This window comes from Chionomys nivalis, chromosome 3 (assembly GCF_950005125.1).
Source record: "Chionomys nivalis chromosome 3, mChiNiv1.1, whole genome shotgun sequence".
Lineage (NCBI taxonomy): Eukaryota > Metazoa > Chordata > Mammalia > Rodentia > Cricetidae > Chionomys > Chionomys nivalis.
The window spans coordinates 123,586,880-123,605,003 of record NC_080088.1 but is presented as its reverse complement, the minus strand read 5'-3'; the positions used below and the strand labels follow the sequence as shown (position 1 = coordinate 123,605,003).

Genomic DNA, 18,124 nt, shown 5'->3' with positions numbered 1-18,124 from the left:
ACTCGGGCACTGAGATGAGACAGCACCGCACATGGCTGGTGAGCGTCCAGATCCATTTAAAGGCGGCGTGCTGCGGAACAACCGCAGCTGCTGCGATGAATCAAGGCCTGAGTCTGTGCTAAGTTCTAGTTTTGAACCAAAAGCTTCCACAGTGCCAACCCGGCCACAGAGTGCTGGGCTCTGCAGGGAGGGTTCCACTGACTTTTGTCTCATTTCCTCCCACCAGTGGTTTCCTCCACACATAGCAGCATGGAGTGGAAATGTGAAGTTACCTAATAGATTCAGAGAGACCAAAGGCAGGGACCCCAGGTTCAGCGGTAGCTGAAGACCCGCTAGGTAGCAACTGTTACAGCTCCACTTGGGGCTGGCTTGATCCTTGCTCTCCTAGTACAGCCATTTCCTGACTCCAGAGGATCCCTGTCATCTGCCTGTGTCGCATGATATCAGTGATCTTGTATAAACTGTGAACTGGGAGAACCCTTGCTTAGCATGCATAAGACCCTGAGTTTAGTCCTCTGTCCTATGAAATCAATCAACCAGTCAGTTAATGTATGCATGCATGTGTGTGCGCGTGCGCGCACACACACACACCCCTGCTTAGACTCAGTTTGCTTCCTTTTTCTAAGGACCTCCTAGCTACCTGGCTTTACTCATGGTGTGTCAGCTCTGCACATATACACAGCGAGCGAGGCCACTCCAGGAATAAATAGCAGCTGGTTCAGCGTGAGTGGGCTTCTGCTGTGTTCTGGAAGAGACCGCCGTCTCAAATTGGGTGTAGCATATATGATTCATTTGAAGCTGGGTTTAAAAGCATCTAAATGGGCTCCTTGCCATTTACAACAGGTTCAGTGAAAACCAGAGAATCCTGGGCTTCTAAGCTTGGGTGTAATTATTTAGGTATCCTTCCCATGGTTTTAAAACTTCTTTGGCTCGTGGATCTCCTCACCACATCATTGACTCCTTGGTGCGTGCGTGCGTGCGTGCATGCATGCGTGTGTGTGTGCGTGCGTGCGTGCGTGCGTGCGAGAGAGAGAGAGAGAGAGAGAGAGAGAGAGAGAGAACTGGAGACTGAACCGACATGCTTGCTTTTGGCTTTCATGCACCCTCCCTTGCCTCTGCATCATGGCCTCTGGGGCTGGCTTAGGGCCATGTGTGCCTTTGGCTGCCCTGGTGACACTCTTCTCATTATAACCATGAAGAGACACATTCTGTCCTCATGTGCATTGTCATGCTGGTACAATGGTAGCATGGTTGTGGCCACAGTAGGTGTATGTGGTGTCTACCCTGGGGAGGGCACCCATGGGCCACCCCTCCTGACAACAGAGCTCTTGATTAGTTGGTGAGTGTTCAGATGAGCACCGTGACTCTGAGGTCCCAACTGCTGCAGGAACCCAGATTGGGAATGAGCTATCCTTAGAACAGTGAGGAGCAGGGTCAGAAGAATTTCGTTTTTCCTTTATTCACTTGGCAACTCTTTATATGGCTGTCTGCTTCATAGTTCTACACCCAGTGACTCTCCCCTGTGTAGTTATACACCAGTGACTCTCTCCTGTGTAGTTATACACCAGTGACTATCCACTGTGTAGTTATACACCAGTGACTCTCCCCTGTGTAGTTATACACCAGTGACTATCCCCTGTGTAGTTATACACCAGTGACTATCCGCTGTGTAGTTATACACCAGTGACTATCCGCTGTGTAGTTTTACACCCAGTGACTCTCCCCTGTGTAGTTATACACCAGTGACTATCCCCTGTGTAGTTATACACCAGTGACTATCCCCTGTGTAGTTATACACCAGTGACTATCCGCTGTGTAGTTTTACACCCAGTGACTCTCCCCTGTGTAGTTATACACCAGTGACTATCCCCTGTGTAGTTATACACCAGTGACTCTCCCCTGTGTAGTTATACACCAGTGACTATCCCCTGTGTAGTTATACACCAGTGACTCTCCCCTGTGTAGTTATACACCAGTGACTATCCGCTGTGTAGTTATACACCAGTGACTCTCCCCTGTGTAGTTATACACCCAATGACTATCCAAGGTGTAGTTATACACCAGTGACTCTCCACTGTGTAGTTATACACCAGTGACTATCCCATATGTATCTATACACCCAATGGCTATCTACTACATACTGTTTTGTGGCCTGCCATTGTGCAGGGGATAGGGTACCCTGTGAGCTTGCTACTTAGTGTAGAGTGAGGATCGTATCCTAGTCAATGTGACTGTCTAGCAGCAAGTTCCATGGACTGTCCTGTATCTGTGTTGCTCTGCAAGCATGCGTGCGGGGCTGGGCACGTCTGAACTGTGGCCCAAGGGGTGGACCCAAGGTTTGCACATTTGTGTGATCAAGAGGCATATCCCAAAGATAGATCCCAGCAAGTGCAAAGGCCCCGAGGAGGCTATGAGAGCCTCCAAGGGCTTCAGTATATAGATGCCATGACTAGGGGAGAGAGTGGCCAAGTCAGCTGAAACCTTTTTGTTTGGTTTGGTTTTAAGGAAGGGTCTCATGTAGCCTGGCTGGTCTTATATTCCTGATCCTAAATACTGGGATGGCAGGCATATGTCGCCTTTTATGACTGTAGACACCTTGAGTGCTCAGCAGCTACCTCCTGCAGGTTGAGGACATTGGCCAAAAGGCACCAATCTTGGAGCAGTGGAATCCCACCCCACCCCTCTCCATAGGCTCCCCATCCCATTATAGACCTGTGCTCTTCCGTGTGGTGTCACAGCTGCTTGTGTGTGCATGAATGTGTCACTGTGTGTGTTGGGGTGTATGAGTACATGTATGAGTATATGTGTTCTTTAATAAGCATGTGCATGAGTGTCTCAGTGTGTGTGTGTGTGTGTGCATGCGTTCATGCATGAGTATGTGTTCATGAATGTGTGTGCCTAAGTGCATCCCACACGAAACCATGAGTTCCACGGTGGTAGGGGGTCTCTGGTTTATATCAGTGCATAAGCAGGTGCTCTGTAATGTATCTGGGGAGCAGGGGAGGTATTTACTGAGCACCTGTGTGGATCCAGCACTCTGCATGCCATGCATGAATATATAAGGCTGACAGACGTGCGAGGCTAAGAGCTGGAGTTGACGCCAGCGGATGCAGTTGGAACCCGAAAGCTTTTGCACCGTCTGCGCGGAAGGAACTCCGGAACCAAGCTGTCTTTCTGTGTCTCCCCAGCCCTGCAGAGACAGCCTGTGGGCACAGCCTTCTTCTCCCTGCTGCTTCTGCCATGGGCACGAGTGGATGGCCCATTCACCATGAACTGTGACCCCTGCCCCGGCATTCCTAGGTGGTCCTGTGTCCCTCGCTGAGGATCTGACAGCCTGGGTAAGTTGGTATTGAGCTGGGGGCTGGGTGTTTGGAAGGTGAGGTTTCCGGGGAATTTTCTGTCTGTCCTTTGTGCGCTGTCCTGGCTGGGTGCTAGTTGTAGAATGGGACTTAGGCCACCTGAAGTGAGCATCCCTGGGCACTGTTCAGATGGAAGATGCTAGGCTCTTCTCCCAGATCTGCATTCTGCTCCCACCTGAGTGGAGACAATGTTCTCCTTGGCTTGGGGAGCTGGAATCTGTTAGCCCATGGGGTGTGTGATGGAGAGAAAAATGTCCAAATCTGTCTGTCTTCATTTCTTATAGTGCAGGAACCACACAAGGCCTGGGAGGTTCCTGGTTAATCAGGACACTGTCTCCCTTCTGAGCACATGGAGGCACAGGGCCATCTCTGGAGCTGTTAGGAAGGGATGGCTTTCATAGCAGAATCAGGGTGGGTCATGAGCAGGGAGGTTTGTATGATGCTTTTTAGGGTGAGAAAGACATAAAACGCTGTATTTTAAAGGGGCAGGGCTGAAACTCAGTGGAGAGGCCTGCCCTGTGGTCAGAGCACCTGGTGGGTGGAGGCAAGAGGTCAGCCTTGGCTGCCTGAGACCCTGGCTCAAAAAGCAACAGCAACAACAAAAGGCAAGGCATGATGGGCCATTATGGGGGAGGTGTGGTTCTAGCTGAGTGAAACCAGTTGGGGACTTCTCTGGGCCCATTTTCTTCCACTCTACGAAGCACATAGTCAGTCCATCATCCCCACCTCTCTCAGTTGCTGGAGGATTTGGGGGTTCCCGCCTGAGAGCAGATCTCAAAGCTGACCAGCCTGCAGGGTGGACGGGCACACGGGTGGAGTACCAGGTGCACCTGGCGCAGCTAGGCCTCTCACAATAAGCCCTCTTCCCAACCACTGCGGAACTCCTCTTGTTAAGACTGTAAGGGGCTGGACCTGGCTCGCATGGAGCATGTGCAGCTTGGGAAGCCCTGGGTTCCATTCTCACCCCTGCAAAACCAAAACAAGCAAGGAAGCCGAAATAAAAAGTTGTTCAATAGCAAGACCAACAGCAAATAGACAACATAGGGCGGGTGAAAATAGCAAAATAAAACAAAACCCAAGGACGTGAGAGTGGGGGAGGGGCAGCCGACTGGGCTCCATGAGCGCTCGCCAGCAGTGTTCTCAGGGCCTCCTGCTTTGGGTGGCTGTGTGAGCGGAGGGTGGTCACTTACCTTCTCTGTGCCGAGTCCACTGAAGCCGAACTCCAGACTGAGCCAGGCAAGGCCTCAGATCGTGGGGCTTTGCCTGACCCCTCTGAATAGGAGGTCGCTGTCTGTGCCTTTCCAGGCCCCAGGAAAATGGCAGTGCATCTGAAATTTGCCCAGTGAGATCAGGATTTGGGGCTCTGGGTCTAAGGTCTCTCTGTCTCTCACTCAGTCTCACAAATACTCTTTGCTAAATTTACTGGGTTTTTTTTTTTTTTTCAGTTGCTTCCTCATATCTGATGTGCTTAATCCTCATGGAGCTACATCTGTAACCATGGTGACGCGGGTCGAAGTTGGCTCTATTGCATCCCTGAGGGCGGGGCCTGGCCTCGGTGACATCAGCAGGGAGAAAGCCCTGAAGAGAACATACTTTGGCCAGACTGGGGATGCCCCTGGGGCCCCCTCCACTAGAGTCCTGAGTACAGAAAGCCCCCTGCGGACCCACCTGTTCCCTCTGCCCCTTGCTCCCAAGCCTTTCCTTAAGGAGCAGGTCCTCGAGAAAAAGACTCCTGTCACATCTTCGTGGGCTGGTGCCACCCAGTCCTGTCCTTCAGCTGAGATCGACATGAGAGAGGCTAAAGAAGACGTGGCTAAAAGGATGCCGGGCTTAGCCGGACAGGAGGCAGGCAGAGGAGTGGCCCTGCCAAATGGCCCATCTGTATCTAACAAGGCCACCTTCCTGAAGTCTGGCCCCAGCACCGTGGGCCTCTTTGAAACGAACAAACCCGGACCCAACCTGGGCAGAGGAACTAGTGAGGGGAGCCGGGAGGCCAGCTCCCGCACAGCCCAGGCATCTCCCTTAAGTGCCAGGCCTGAGGTGGCCGCCAAGCCTGCCCTCCCAGCTCGAAAGCCCCCAGTGACTCTGCCCCGACCCACTTCCCTGTCAAAGGACGCTGGGTCTGACGTGTCCCAGAAGTTGGCAGGCCAAGCCCAACCTTTGCCAAAGGCCCACAGTGCGGAGGACCCTACTGGCCGGGCTCCAGAGGCCAAGTCCCATCCGAAGAGACGTCCCATGTCAGCAGTGTTCAGCGAGTACCAGCCGCCCCCAAAGCCAGGCCCAGGTGGAGTGGCAGTCACGGGCAAGGTCCCCCCTGTCCCTCCGGAGAAGACGTGGGTGAGGAAACCCAGGCCTCTGTCTGTGGACCTGACTGCTGTGTTTGAGAGCAGAGAGACACTGCTGAGGAAGGTGCCCGGTGTGCAGAATCCAGTAGAGAGCCAGGGCCCAGAGAAGACCTGCGTGCAGCCCAAGGGCAACGCCGAGGGCCCTGTCTGCATGGAGGTCACCCCTCAGGACCCCGACTCCGACTTCCAGGAGGTGGCCGAGAGGCTCCATGTGCGGAGGGAGAGGACCATTCTCAAACAGATCGATACGGACAGCCCTAGGGTTCCCCAGGATGAGGAAAGGCCAGACCAGCAGTCAGAGAAGGAGCCAGGGTCCCCTTTGCCCAGGCCAGGAAGAGGCCTGGGACTGGCTGAGGTCAAGGGTGGAGGGTCTGAGCAGGAGGCTCCTGCAGGGACAGAGAAGAAGTCTGCAGGGACCATCAGGAAGCGTCTCAGCCTGTTTGAGGAAGAGACTGCTGTGGCCTTGGTGGTGGTGTCCGAGCCCTCTCCTGGTTCCCCTGCGTCCCCATCCACAGTGCCAGAGTCGGAGAGAACTGGTGTGAATGTTCAGGCTCGGATCAAAGGCTGGACTGTGGAGAGCACAGGGGCGAAGCCGGAGGTCAGGAGAAGGACATCCCAGGCGCGGCCATTGTCTGTGGATTTGACCAAACCGTAAGTAGATGCCTCAGGCTGCCTCAACACCCACTGGAGAGCCCAGGGCTAGCCCAACACCTGCACACACATCTCATCCATTATCCCGGGGGAGGTGATGGTAGTGATGCCTCTCAGGGTACACAAAGATGAGAAGAAGGTCAGGAAATCCCTGGTGCTGGGCTCAGTTGGTACTCACTGTGAGAGCATAGTGATGGAAATGAGGTTCTTGCTTCACAGGTATGGGTGAGAAGGTAAGGTGCTGTGGGGAAGCCAGAGTTGGGGAGTCTGGATCAGTTCCAGCTCAGCCTGGTTCTGTGGCTAAGCTATCCCCAGGGTCAGACTGCCCTTTAACTAGAGCAGGCATGGCGTGTGCCTCAGTGGCAGAGTACTCAAACGGCGCTATGCAAGGCCCTGGGTTCTGTCCCTAGCCCCCACTTCTGTCCCCAGCATGCCTTCCCACCCATACACCCGCACGCGCATGCGCGCGCGCGCACACACACAGAGAGAGAGAGAGAGAGAGAGAGAGAGAGAGAGAGAGAGAGATTAGGCCTCAGCCTCCATGAATATATTGAAAAACAAATAAACCAATAGAGCCTAGATGACCAGGGCCACCGTCTAACGTAGCCCAGGCTGCCTCAAATTCTCTAGGTAGCTTAGGATGACCTCGAATCCATATCCTGTTGATTCTACCTCCATAGAGCTGGAATTAGAACCAAAATCCTCTCCAGGATCTTTCATCAAAGATTGGGAGAAGACTCTAGAAAGAGTGTGGGCAGTGTTCTCCATGGAGGGACCCTCAGCACAGGAGTCCTGGGGGCACTGAGTGAGCCACTGAGGCTAATGCCGACACTCCATGTGTGCCACACCCCCCACACTCCAGCCTTGTTGTTTCCACTGTGACCACGCTTCCACCAGAGAAGACTCAAGGCCTTGGGAGCTTGGTGCAGCCAGGGGCCAAAGTTAATTTAAGGGTCCAGGATGTGAAACCCGGGTCGTCAGACTTGGCAGCAAATGGCTTTACCCCTGAGCCATTCTTCATCCTGCCCCAGGGATGCTGGTTCACTGGTTTATATGTTGGGAGATTTCGAAAGAGAGATTCCCAGGCTAAGACAGCAGGGATGCCCAGGGTCTCACTGTGCTGTCCGGGTGCCTGTGAGGAGTCACATGATTATGTGACAGATGGGGAAACTGAGTCTCAGATTAGGAACACTCATGCCCTCTCAGCAGTATGGATTGCCTGGTAGGGATCAAGTTCAAATGTTTTGGAACCCCCTCCCCTGTTTCCTTTCTTCTTTCTCTTTATTCCCAAGCCTCCAACCCTGAACCATAAACACTGTATAGACACTTTGTGATTCATGTTCAGGCTCGTACTGCAGAGAACACGATCAGAATGGAAAGATTCGGATCCCCTCCTCCTTCCCCTGTGTAAGTAGGGAAACTGAGGCCCAGAGGGGCGACTGACTAGACACACTGAGAAGCAGAAGCAAGTCTGTGTCCCCACTTTATATGATGACCCACCCCCGGGGTCTTGGGTCTCAGGTCTCGTGGCTGCTCCTTGGCAGTGGGTGAGTGTTGTGCCCACAGTTGCTAAGAAGAACCATTAATTATCCCGCCTGGGGCTTCTTCAGTCTTCCCTAAACGCCTTCACAGAGCTATTAGGGTCATGGCTTGCCTCTTATGTCTGCCCTATAAAAGAGGGCGGTAGGCGTTAATTATCCGTGCTTTACAGCTGAGGAAATAGAGGCTCAGGTGAGGCCACAGGCCACCCGGGCTCCCAGGAGGAGGGAGTGGAGCTGGGAGCAGCACCCGGCACCTGCTTCTTCTTCCCGGTGGCGGACTTTTTCCATGCAGATATGCTCCGCCTAAGGTACACCCTTTCCACCAATTCCTTGTGCCTCTGTGATTACAAATGACACCACCTTTCTCAAAGGAAGTTGGGCAGGTGGCCAGGTTTATGCCTTTCTGGGCCCCAAGCTGAAGACAGTATGGGCTTCAGGGAGTCAAGGCTTGTCACTCTGTGAGTAACTCTGTCTTTGTCCCAGGTTCTCACGATCACCTTCCTGCAGTGCTCTGCTGGGTGGCGAGCTCCCTGGGGAGAGGAGAGAAAAGGTAAGTGTGCCCTGCGCTTCCGTCTCTGCTAGGAGAAGCTTGGGATCCACCAGGTGCTGGCAAAGGCATCAGAATCTTGTCACCACTGCTGCTGGCATGTTAAAGTCCCTGGCGCGCTGGGGCCGAAGGCTATGCACAGAGGCGCCTGGCAGGCATTGGTTTTATTTTTTTTTTCTGTGCAGAAAATTCGAGGGAGCACCATCTTCAGTGGCTTAATTCAAGCGTCAGGGAGGCGGAGGCAGGTGGATGTCTGTGCGCTGGAGGCCACAAGAACTTGGGAGAAACCTTGCCCAGTTCACTCCTTGAGATTCTTTCCCTTCCCCTTGACTCGGTACCCAGTAAGAGAAACGGTTCAGGTGTCAAAAGCCATGTTTCTTTGCTCTGGCTCGTAGGACAAAGCTCCCAGTCACGTGGTCACGTAACTGTTTATGGTTGATGCTCTCTCTGGCCTTATTTTTTTCCTTTTGACACATCTTTACTGAGGTGCAAGGGACAGACATGAGAATGTGACCTTAAAGAGCCTGAGCAGCAAACTTCCACCATGTCCTCTCCTCAGCCGCTGCCACTCAAGGTGGCAGACATTTGCACCACACCCAGACACCACCCCTGCCTCTCTGATGTCTCCAGCCTGCCCTTCTCCAGGCAGACCCCCATTAGCTTTCTCTCCATAGAGACTGGTTTCCATTTCTAAGACCTTCAGACCAATTGAGCTGGTGACAGTCACATGTTTGTTTATCTGGCCTTGTCTCTTCCTTCAGACTCACCATGCTCAGGTTGGTCATCTTGTAGCCCTTTTTTATCTCTGTGCTGTATCCATCCAAGAGGTGGACCACAGTGGAATTTGCGATCATTCTTTGGCTGGCACTGGTGTGGTTTCCAGTCTGAGCTATTAGAAAGTCTCTAAGTCTCTCCCTCTCCTTTCCCGCCCCTCCCCTCTGAGATGTGGTCTCGTGTAGCTCAGGCTGGTCTCAAACTGGCTGTAACTGAGCCCTTGAATTAGCTCTCAAGGGCTAGGATTACAGGTGTGTATCGCCACACCCAGTTTTGTGCCATGCTGGATGTGGAGTCCAGAGCTTTGTGGATCTTGGCAAGGACTCTACTAACTGATCCACATCCCTAGCCCAGTTTGTTTTGTTTTGTTTTGTTTTGCTTTGCTTTGCTTGGGTAAATACCTAGGAGTGGCGTGGCTGGGCCATGCGGCTGCTGGGCTGCTGTGTCAAAAGGGACTTCTGCCATCTCAGAATAATAGACCGAGAGCTTCTTCAAGGCCGTGTCCCTCTCAGTGAGTCCCCAAGGGAACGAGCTGCCTTGGAAGGGCAGTGATGGCCACTCCATTGGTACCACAGAGGCTGGGGCAGTGCAGCATGGGTCTCGGAAGGCTGGGGCTTAGTAGGGACTGTCCTTAAATCTCAGGGCTTGGCTTGAGGGACATTCGATTTTTCTGTAAATTTTGATTATTCAAAAATTCTCAAGAAAGAAGAGGTTAATAAGCCCTTACTTTACATTTAACCAGGGATCATCTCTATAAGAAATACTATTTGCTGGTTTTTAAAAACTGTGGTAAAAGAACAAAATGGGAAGCGTGATGGTAGAGTCTGGGGTTCTCAGCAAAACCTTATCTCCCACATCAGTCAACCACAGTAAGCCGTCAGCATTGTCCCTGCAAAGTCTGAGAAGCCTGTTTGTCTATATTGTCTACGCTCTTCAGCATTGAGTATTTTAGGGTAGGGTTTGGCTTGGTGGATATAGTGTTTGCTGTGCGAGCCTGGGGACCTGAGTTCGAATCCCACCCCCATGAAAAAGCCAAGTACAGCAGCATACCCACAATTCCAGAGATGAGGCTGTGGAGACAGAGATTCCCCTGGGTCTGCTTAGTCAGACAGCCTAGCTGAATCGGTGAGCTCCAGGTTCAGTGAGAGACCTTGTTAAGTAAGGTGGACAGCAGAGGGAGATACTTGTTGACCTTTGGTCTCCGTGTATATGCACACACATGGATATGTCCTCACAACACACATTTTATAGTGTCTTGCTGTTTTTTCTTCATTAATTAAGCAGTTTAACTTGTTTTTATTACTGTGTGGAGGGGGATCCGTGCGTCACAGCATGTGGTCAGATGCCGCTTTGCAGCGCCCACCCTCCAGCTTCGGTTCTAGCGGTAGAACTCAGGTCACCAGGCCTGGTGGCAGGTGCTTTCCAGGTCGAGCCATCTGACAGACAGTTTGCTGCTTTAACAGGGCAGCCCCTTCATTTGCCTCCCCAGTTCCTGTCCATTTCAAATTCTACTGTTGTCTTCTGTCATTTTTCAGCATACGGAAGGACATGGTTTGGATGGAACCCCCACCACAAAAAGTTCCTGGAAGTCTGGGGTTCCCCAGAAGACTAGGCAGACGGAACCCAAAGATGCCTCTGGCCAGGACCCTGACAAGTGTCAGCGTAAATACTCACCAGGAGACCCAGGCCCTTCTGAAGTCAGTCCAGAAGATGATGGAAGCTTCCAGAAGGTGTGGGCCACGATGTTTGAGCATCATGTGGAGAGACACACAGTGGTTGACCAGGCAGGCCATTGTCTCTCACCTACATCCCCTCATGATGTGACTGACATCCCAGATCCCAAACCCAGGCCTGAGAAAGGCTATTGGCTAGGGAGGGACCCTCCCGGAGTAATAAGCAAGAGAGACAGCTCTAGGTGGTCCAGCCATGCTGACCCAGGGATGCTGGGACAAGCTGTCCTTGTGGATATAGAGCCAATACAGTATCCCACATCTGTCCCTGAGACACAGGCCATGGGAGAAGGGCACAGCAGTCACACTGTCCTGACACATCAAGAAAGTTCCCCTGTGTCCCAGAGGATCCAGCCCAAGTATGACATTGTGCATGCCACAGGGGAGCGAGCACACAGTGAAGCAGTCTCCAGGGTGCCCGAGGAGAAGGCGGTGACGCTACGCAGTGGCAGACCCCGGCTCTCACTGCAGGGTCGGCAGCTGTCCCAGGAGGTCAGCCCTGCTCACCTGGAATGTGCTCTGCAGGCTCATGGAGGTGCTGTCCAGAGGGCGAGTTCATTATGGGCAGCTCGGGGTCAGGAGGTTAGTGGATCAAAGCTTGACTGTCAACAGTCACAGGATGGATTTGGGGGCAGTTTCCCGCCCTCCAAATGGACAGGAGGGGTCGTGACAAGCTGGCGCAGCGCCTCTGTGGTCGGCAGAGATCTCGATGGACCCAAAATAGGTCCATCCTGGGATCGCTCTTCAAATCCTCCATCCAGGGCCACTGCTGAACCCTGTGACTCCCTAGTACAGGAAAGGCTGAACTCATTGTCTCTGCAGAAAGGTCCCCTTGAAGTAGCCAGTGACGATAACCCAAGGCTGGCCCAGGCAGTCCAGCCTGAAGTCAGAATGCGGAGATCCAACCCTTCAGAGCCAAGGATGGACAGGTGGAGGCGGCGGACTCTGCCACACGATGTGAAGTTTGATGCGTTCAGCCTCCTCACACCAGAGAACACTTCCAAAGGGCAACAGACACCTGCAGATGATGTGACCTCCTCAACCTGTGCCTTAAAGAGACCTCCATTGTCCCACCACCAGGCACAAACTCGGGAACTGACGCCAGGAGCCTCACAAAGTCGGACTTGCCCCATGGAGAAGCCGGGGCCATCTGCTGAACCCAGTGCAACTTTCTTTGCCGTGACTTACCAGATTCCCGATATTCAAAAGGCCAAGAGTGTTGTTAAACCAGGGCCTGAAAATGTGTCAGAACCTCCTAGAAGAATGACTCCCCCTCTGTCACCTTGCTCTTTTACGTCTACTTTGGCTTCTCCTAGCCACGAAGAGCCACGGGCTCCTGCCAGCAGTAAGGGCTGGGCCAAGGGCAGAGAACATGAAGAAGGAAAGGGCCTTCCAAAACACCTGAAGGCCACAGAGCAGCCACCATCTGCTGGGGACAGGATTCTGGATCCTTCTAGGGACAGAATTATTGATGTGGATGCTCTGGGGATTCATCGAGGGTCAGAGGATGAAACTGCGAAGGACAACAGGACCAGGGCATCTTCAGGCGTGGGTGCCCCACAGACCTCCCCGGTCCTAAGGCGCCCCAAAAGTCTCCTGGTCAGAAGGAGGACAGAGGTGATCAGCGAGACATTCCCAGGGAAGGTGAGAGATGGCTACAGTCTGGCGTCCTCGACATTGATGCTCTGATGGCCGAGTATAAAGAGCAATCAAGCAGAAACCTCAGCAAGGCTCAGGAGCAGAGGGGAAGTCCTCCAGCCGAGCCCAGTGGCTCCCCTCAGGAGAGATCAGGTTGGCCCAAGGAGGGGGAATGGAGACGGAGGAGCCTGAATGAAGCTCCCTGGTCAGACAGTGTTGGAAAAAAAGCAGGGACCTCTGTGAAAGCTCCCCAGTCTCCTGGCCCGATCAAGCAACCAGCAGAGCCCCTAGGGGCAGCCATGACCACCAAGTCTGGCCTGCCACTGTGGGCACCACCACACTCAGCTTCTGGGGAAAACTGTCCCTCACTCTCCCCTGTTCCCGCTGGTTCCAGGAAAAAATCCCCAGGCATTGCTGAGTTGGAAAGCAAGCCCTCCCCCAGCGAGCACCTGGAGGCAAAGAACAGGCAAGGCCCAGCCAAGTCCCAGGAACCAGACAGTGAGGACAGAATCTCCCCCAGGACACCTCCCTCTGACCAGAAGAAAGGGACACCAAAGAAGTCCACTAGTCAGGGAGTGGAGGGTGATGGAGTGCAGTGGGGAACCCCCCCACGTGACTATATGTCACCAGTGTCACCACTGGACATCAAGAGGGCCTGCTCAGAGAAGGGCCCACCAGCCAGGGTCCGGGAGGGCCTGTCGGTCATGCAGGACGCCAGGCAGCGGAGAGGGAAGCTGAGTCTCCCTGCTGAGACACCCAAGGCCACAACGGGACCCTGCCAGAAGGAGGCAAGGAAGCCAGATGGTCCTAAGGTTAGTACACGGTGCTTTTTTCTTGTCATTTTAATTCTGGCTGATGTTTAAGCATCTGTAGCGAGGGTGTAAGGCTCAGCCTTTGTGTGGCTGAGTGGAGGAGGCCTAGGCACTCTGGGGAGTGGCGGAGGATGTAGGAGCAGAGTATTCAGGCAAACCTCCCCGACAGGTAGGTGTGCAGACCTTTCCAGACTCCATGAAGTTTCTGCTTCCTCCTCTCCTTGTCCTCTCCCCACTTCCCTTTTGCTGGGCAGGGCATGTGAAGATAGTACTTAGCCCCAGCCCTGACCAATTTGTCCTGGGACAGCCTTGAGAAAGTGACATCATTGGCTCAGAGAAATCCACATTTCCAGGTGGATTTTCCTGTCACAAGATGATTTGTTAGAAAACCTTCCCAGCCAAGTTAGTCCCTTGCTCTGTCTGCTTGACCGTGGATTGTGAGTTCAGCACTTGGCCTGGGATGGGGATGAGAGCGAACGCTTTGTGTGAGCAGCGTGGAGTGCCTGTGCTATACCAGCTTCCTTATCTTCCCCAGAGCCAGCGGCAAGTACATGAGCTTCCAGAAAGATCTTTGGTGTGTGAATGATTGTAAGAGGCCTACTGGGTTTTACAAGCTGGCTTACCCCAACTCTGGGTTCCCCCAGAGGCAGAAGCCTGTCTTAGGTACCTTAGGTGGTGACCAGAGGGACTGGCTAGGGACTGGGAAGGTGGCAAGGAATTTGATACCAGTGTATGTGCAAATAAAACTTGGTGCCCTGAGAACCTCTGGGAAGCTCATAACATGAGTGAGTTGATGGGGTCAAGGGTCAGAGGGCCCGAAGTATGGATTTTCTACTTCCTCCCATTGTCTTCTAAGCCTGTGTCTGGGGATGTGAGACTCTGCCATTCTGATTGGACAGCAAGGTTGTCTGCACACAGGAGGACGGCTTTACACCAGTTCATGTATCTGTCCTGAGTACTGGGGAGTGGACAAGGTCTGCTACAGGTGTAAAGTAAAACACAAAAAACAGGGCTCAGAGAGACTAAGAAACCTATTACAGGTCACACAGCAAAAGGCAAAGATGCTTGAGCCCAGATCTGGTCAGATGCCTATGAGATGCTGACCACTGTGGTCAAAGCGGGGAGGAAGTCTGAAGCCCTGCGCAGCCCTTGGAGAGAATTTTTTTTGCTTTGGCTGGGTGATGGGGACTTGGAAGTTACATGATGCTCAATGAAGTGCTGGGGGAGTGGTCCAGGAAGGCATCCTGGAGGAGGCATTGAACTCAGTCAGTCCCTGAGGAGACACTGGGATGGCCACAGCAGGGACAGAGACCTGGAAGCTGGAGTAGTCCTTCATAGTCCTTCATAGCCATTGTCTTGTGATTCAGTGGGAGGCAACAGCCTAGCCTGAGCAGTGTTTTCTGCTGTGACAAAATGTCACAGGCTGGACATTCCTGGAGAAGAGAGACTCATTTCCCACAGTTCCAGTACCCAGGGCTGGCTTCTTCCCTTCCGCATTATCCTGTAGTTTCAGGTCACAGTATCTTTAAAGTAGAGCACAACCCAGGATTGCGGCAAACAGTTTCTCATCCCCAAGCCTGTGGGAGAGGAACCAGGGGGCTAGCCTGGGCAAAGGGGACTGTGAGGAGTGTCGAGGGGGATGTGGCTTCAAACCTGCAGCTCTTCTGGGAGCTCAGGCTTCTAAGTGCCACCTGCAGAACCTTCCATGCTTGCCATGGAACTTCTCCATGTCTCTGGTGCCTCCTGTGCCCACACCGCTCAGGAATGATGGCAGTTCCCAGCCTTGAAGCCCTGCTGTGGGGAGCTGCAGGCTGCTGCAGGCTGCGTGCTCCTGTGAGGGGCTCACCTGAGCTGTGCTAGCAGCATGAGGGGGAAGAGCTGTGGAAGGTGACACTTGCTCAGCCCGCCAGCACCTCAGGTCCTGCTGGCAGCTGGCAATGGAGAGCCAGGGCTGCAGAGGGGCCCTGAGTGCCCAGGCCCCAGGAGGGCTGGTTGTCAGGGATCAGCTTTCTCAAGGCTGAGGGATGGAGAGACCAGCTTCCTGTTTCTCCCTTCCTGCTTCTCTCCTGCAGGAAGGCCTTTGTTTGGTTGACTTTGGGGTCAGGGTTTCCTGTAGCACAGGCTGTCCTTCAAGGCCTGACCCTCCTGACCCCTACCTGTGCTTCCTTGAGTCTCTCTGGTTCTTGATCTTAAAGAGCAAAAACAAGCAAAAGAATGAAAATGAAAAGCCAGAGGCCTCAGCTCAGGGCTCTAAACTCTGCAGACCTCCCAGGGCAGAGGGAGCAGGGAGCCTTCCTCTCTGCAGCTGGTGAGGATTTCTGCAGCCTGGGATGGCACTGTATGCCTTAGGAGCTAGAAATATTCCATGGTTGTGTACATACACATCACACACACACATACACATACACAAAAGTGGTGTATTTCTGTTGGGTGCTTAGGCGAATTTCAGCCATCTAGGGAATGTGGGGGTGCAGGAAGCGAGGCTCCTCGCAGAATGCTTGCCTTTCAGGTCTTATGGTGCAGACCCCAAACCCCAGCTACTCAGGAGGCAGGAGAATCAGAAGTGCAGGTCCAGCTGGATGGAACAGGGTGGCTTCTCCCAGCTTGTGAGCCATGCCCCTTAGACACCTTTGGCCATGGCTGCTAGGCAGGTGAGCCTCCATCCCCAGTCCTCTGGGGACATTTTGTTGTCACTCTGGGATGGGTTATCGCTCCATTTAGGCAGAACTCATAGCTTCCATTTGAATCCTCCAGGGAGTGGGGCAGTCCCATGCAGAGTGAACCAGGGGACATGGGGGATATAGTTAGTGTGAAACATGCCAGTGTTCTGGGGTACTCCTACACTTTGGGGGTGGTTAGTTAAGATGTTTTACTATAGGCACAAGGGTTGAGAACCCGTGCTCAGAGCAAAGGGTGACGTCACATACACGGCCACTCTTCGCAGTGACTGAAGTGGTTCCTCATGGACTGTATCTGGGCTTCCTCCCTGGCGTCTGCACTCTGTGGCTGCTCTGCACTGCTGTCAGACTGCACAGGCGCAGGCGGCGTGTCTGTGCGCTTACTGTGGAGGGTCTTCACATGCAGTCCAGCTACTGATAGACACCAAAGGGTGTTTATAAGGACAGTGTCCCCTCTCTCCCTCTCCTTGCCTCCCTCTCTGCCTTTCCCTTCTCTCTCTTCCTCCGTCCCTCCCTCCCCCATTTCTTCCTCTCCCTCCCTGCTGGTGCTAGGGATTGAAACCCAGGGTCTCTGGGGCGTCCTGTGTGCTTGGTGAGCAGCTACCAGGGTGAGCAGCTACCAGGGTGAGTTATTTTCTTTTGACACAGGATGATTCTGTTCTTAGACTGGCCTTTACTCATTCTTTCGCTGGCAAGTCTTGAATTTGCAATGCTCCTGCCTCAGGACCCTCCTCTTTCCTCCCCTCCCCTCCCTTCCTTCTCCTTCCCTCCTCTTCCTTCTCTTCCTTCCCCTCCCCTCCCCTCCCGTACCCCCCCGCCCCTCCCCTCCCCTTCCCTCCCCTCCCCTTCTTTCCAGTAAGCTGAGGCTACTGGTCTTCTCTCTCCTCTCTTCCCCTCCCCTTTCCTTTCCTTCCCTCCCCTCCCTTCCCTTCTTTCTCCTTCCCTCCCCTCCCTTTTCCTCCAGTAAGCTGAGGTTACTGGCCTTCTCTCTCCTTTCCTCCCCTTTCCTTCCCTCTTCTCCCTTCCCTTTCCCTCCCCTCTCTTCCCCTCCCCTCCACTCCAGTAGCTAAGGTTACTGGCCTTCCCTCTCTTCCCTTCCCCTCCCCTCCTTTACTCTCCCTCCCCCTCCCTTCTAGTAGCTGAGGTTACTGGCCTCTGTTCCCCTCCCCTCCTGTCCCCTCCCCCCAATCCCCTCCCCTCTCTTTCCCTCTGGTAGCTGAGATTACCTCCAGGCCCAGCTCTCTTTTTTACTTAGCAAACATTTATGAAAATTCTGTCCCAGGCCAGGTGATAGTATTTCATTTACTTTAATGGTTTAATTTGGCTCACAAGTGTGCTTTCCAGAGGTGAAGGCTGACCCCTCCCCAGCCACATCTTTTCCCTCCACTCCCAGGAATGGCTTGGGTTCTTTTATGACCCCCATTGTTTTGTGACTGCTTTCAGAGACCACAGGGATGAGGAAGTTTAGTCTGGTGTTTTCATCCCTTCCTGTGGGAGAGAGTGGCATTTGGTGAGAATCCAGTGTGGCATCCAGGCCTGGCCCCATCCCAGAACAGTTAGGCTGAAGTCTCTGGGGTGGAGTTGACTTGGTTTGAAGCTCCCTGAGGTGTGGGGTTGAGAGCTCTGCTGACCTCACAGCTTTTAAAATCCAATCCGGCGTGGGCAAGCTTGAGGGCCCAAGTTCAATTCCCTTTAATGGAAGGCGAGAACTGACTGTACAGAGCTCTGCTCTGGACATGGAAACAGGAAGGGGCTGGTGGGGTGACTCATAAGGTGAGCCTGGGGACCTGGAGTTGATCCTTGCAACCCTTGGAAAGGTGGAGGGAGAGGATGGACTCCTGACCCCACACACGCCCATGGCACACATGCCCCCACCCTCTCATATCATATCCACGCAGTAATAATAAATGCACGTTAAAAAATCATATAATGCCTTTTAGAGCTTGGGCTTCTGCTCAGTGTTCATGGAGCAAATGTGCTGGTCAGGCAGGGTGACATGTGTCTGGGTCATCTTCCAGAGTTCCGCCTGGGCTGCGTATGACCCCTTCT

At 53.4% G+C, this 18,124-nt stretch overlaps 1 protein-coding gene across 1 annotated transcript in view; it reads left to right on the top strand.

The window, feature by feature from the left end:
• LOC130870912 (uncharacterized protein KIAA1671-like) overlaps nucleotides 1-12,783 on the top strand; it is a 34,506-nt gene extending 21,723 nt beyond the window's left edge. The window contains exons 2-5 of the mRNA XM_057763860.1: nucleotides 3,189-3,338; nucleotides 4,805-6,355; nucleotides 8,380-8,446; nucleotides 10,753-12,783. Coding sequence (XP_057619843.1) covers nucleotides 4,857-6,355; nucleotides 8,380-8,446; nucleotides 10,753-12,636 — 3,450 coding nt within the window. The 5' untranslated portion in view covers nucleotides 3,189-3,338; nucleotides 4,805-4,856 and the 3' untranslated portion in view covers nucleotides 12,637-12,783. The remainder of the gene's footprint in view (nucleotides 1-3,188; nucleotides 3,339-4,804; nucleotides 6,356-8,379; nucleotides 8,447-10,752) is intronic.
• The last annotated feature ends 5,341 nt before the right edge of the window (nucleotides 12,784-18,124 follow it).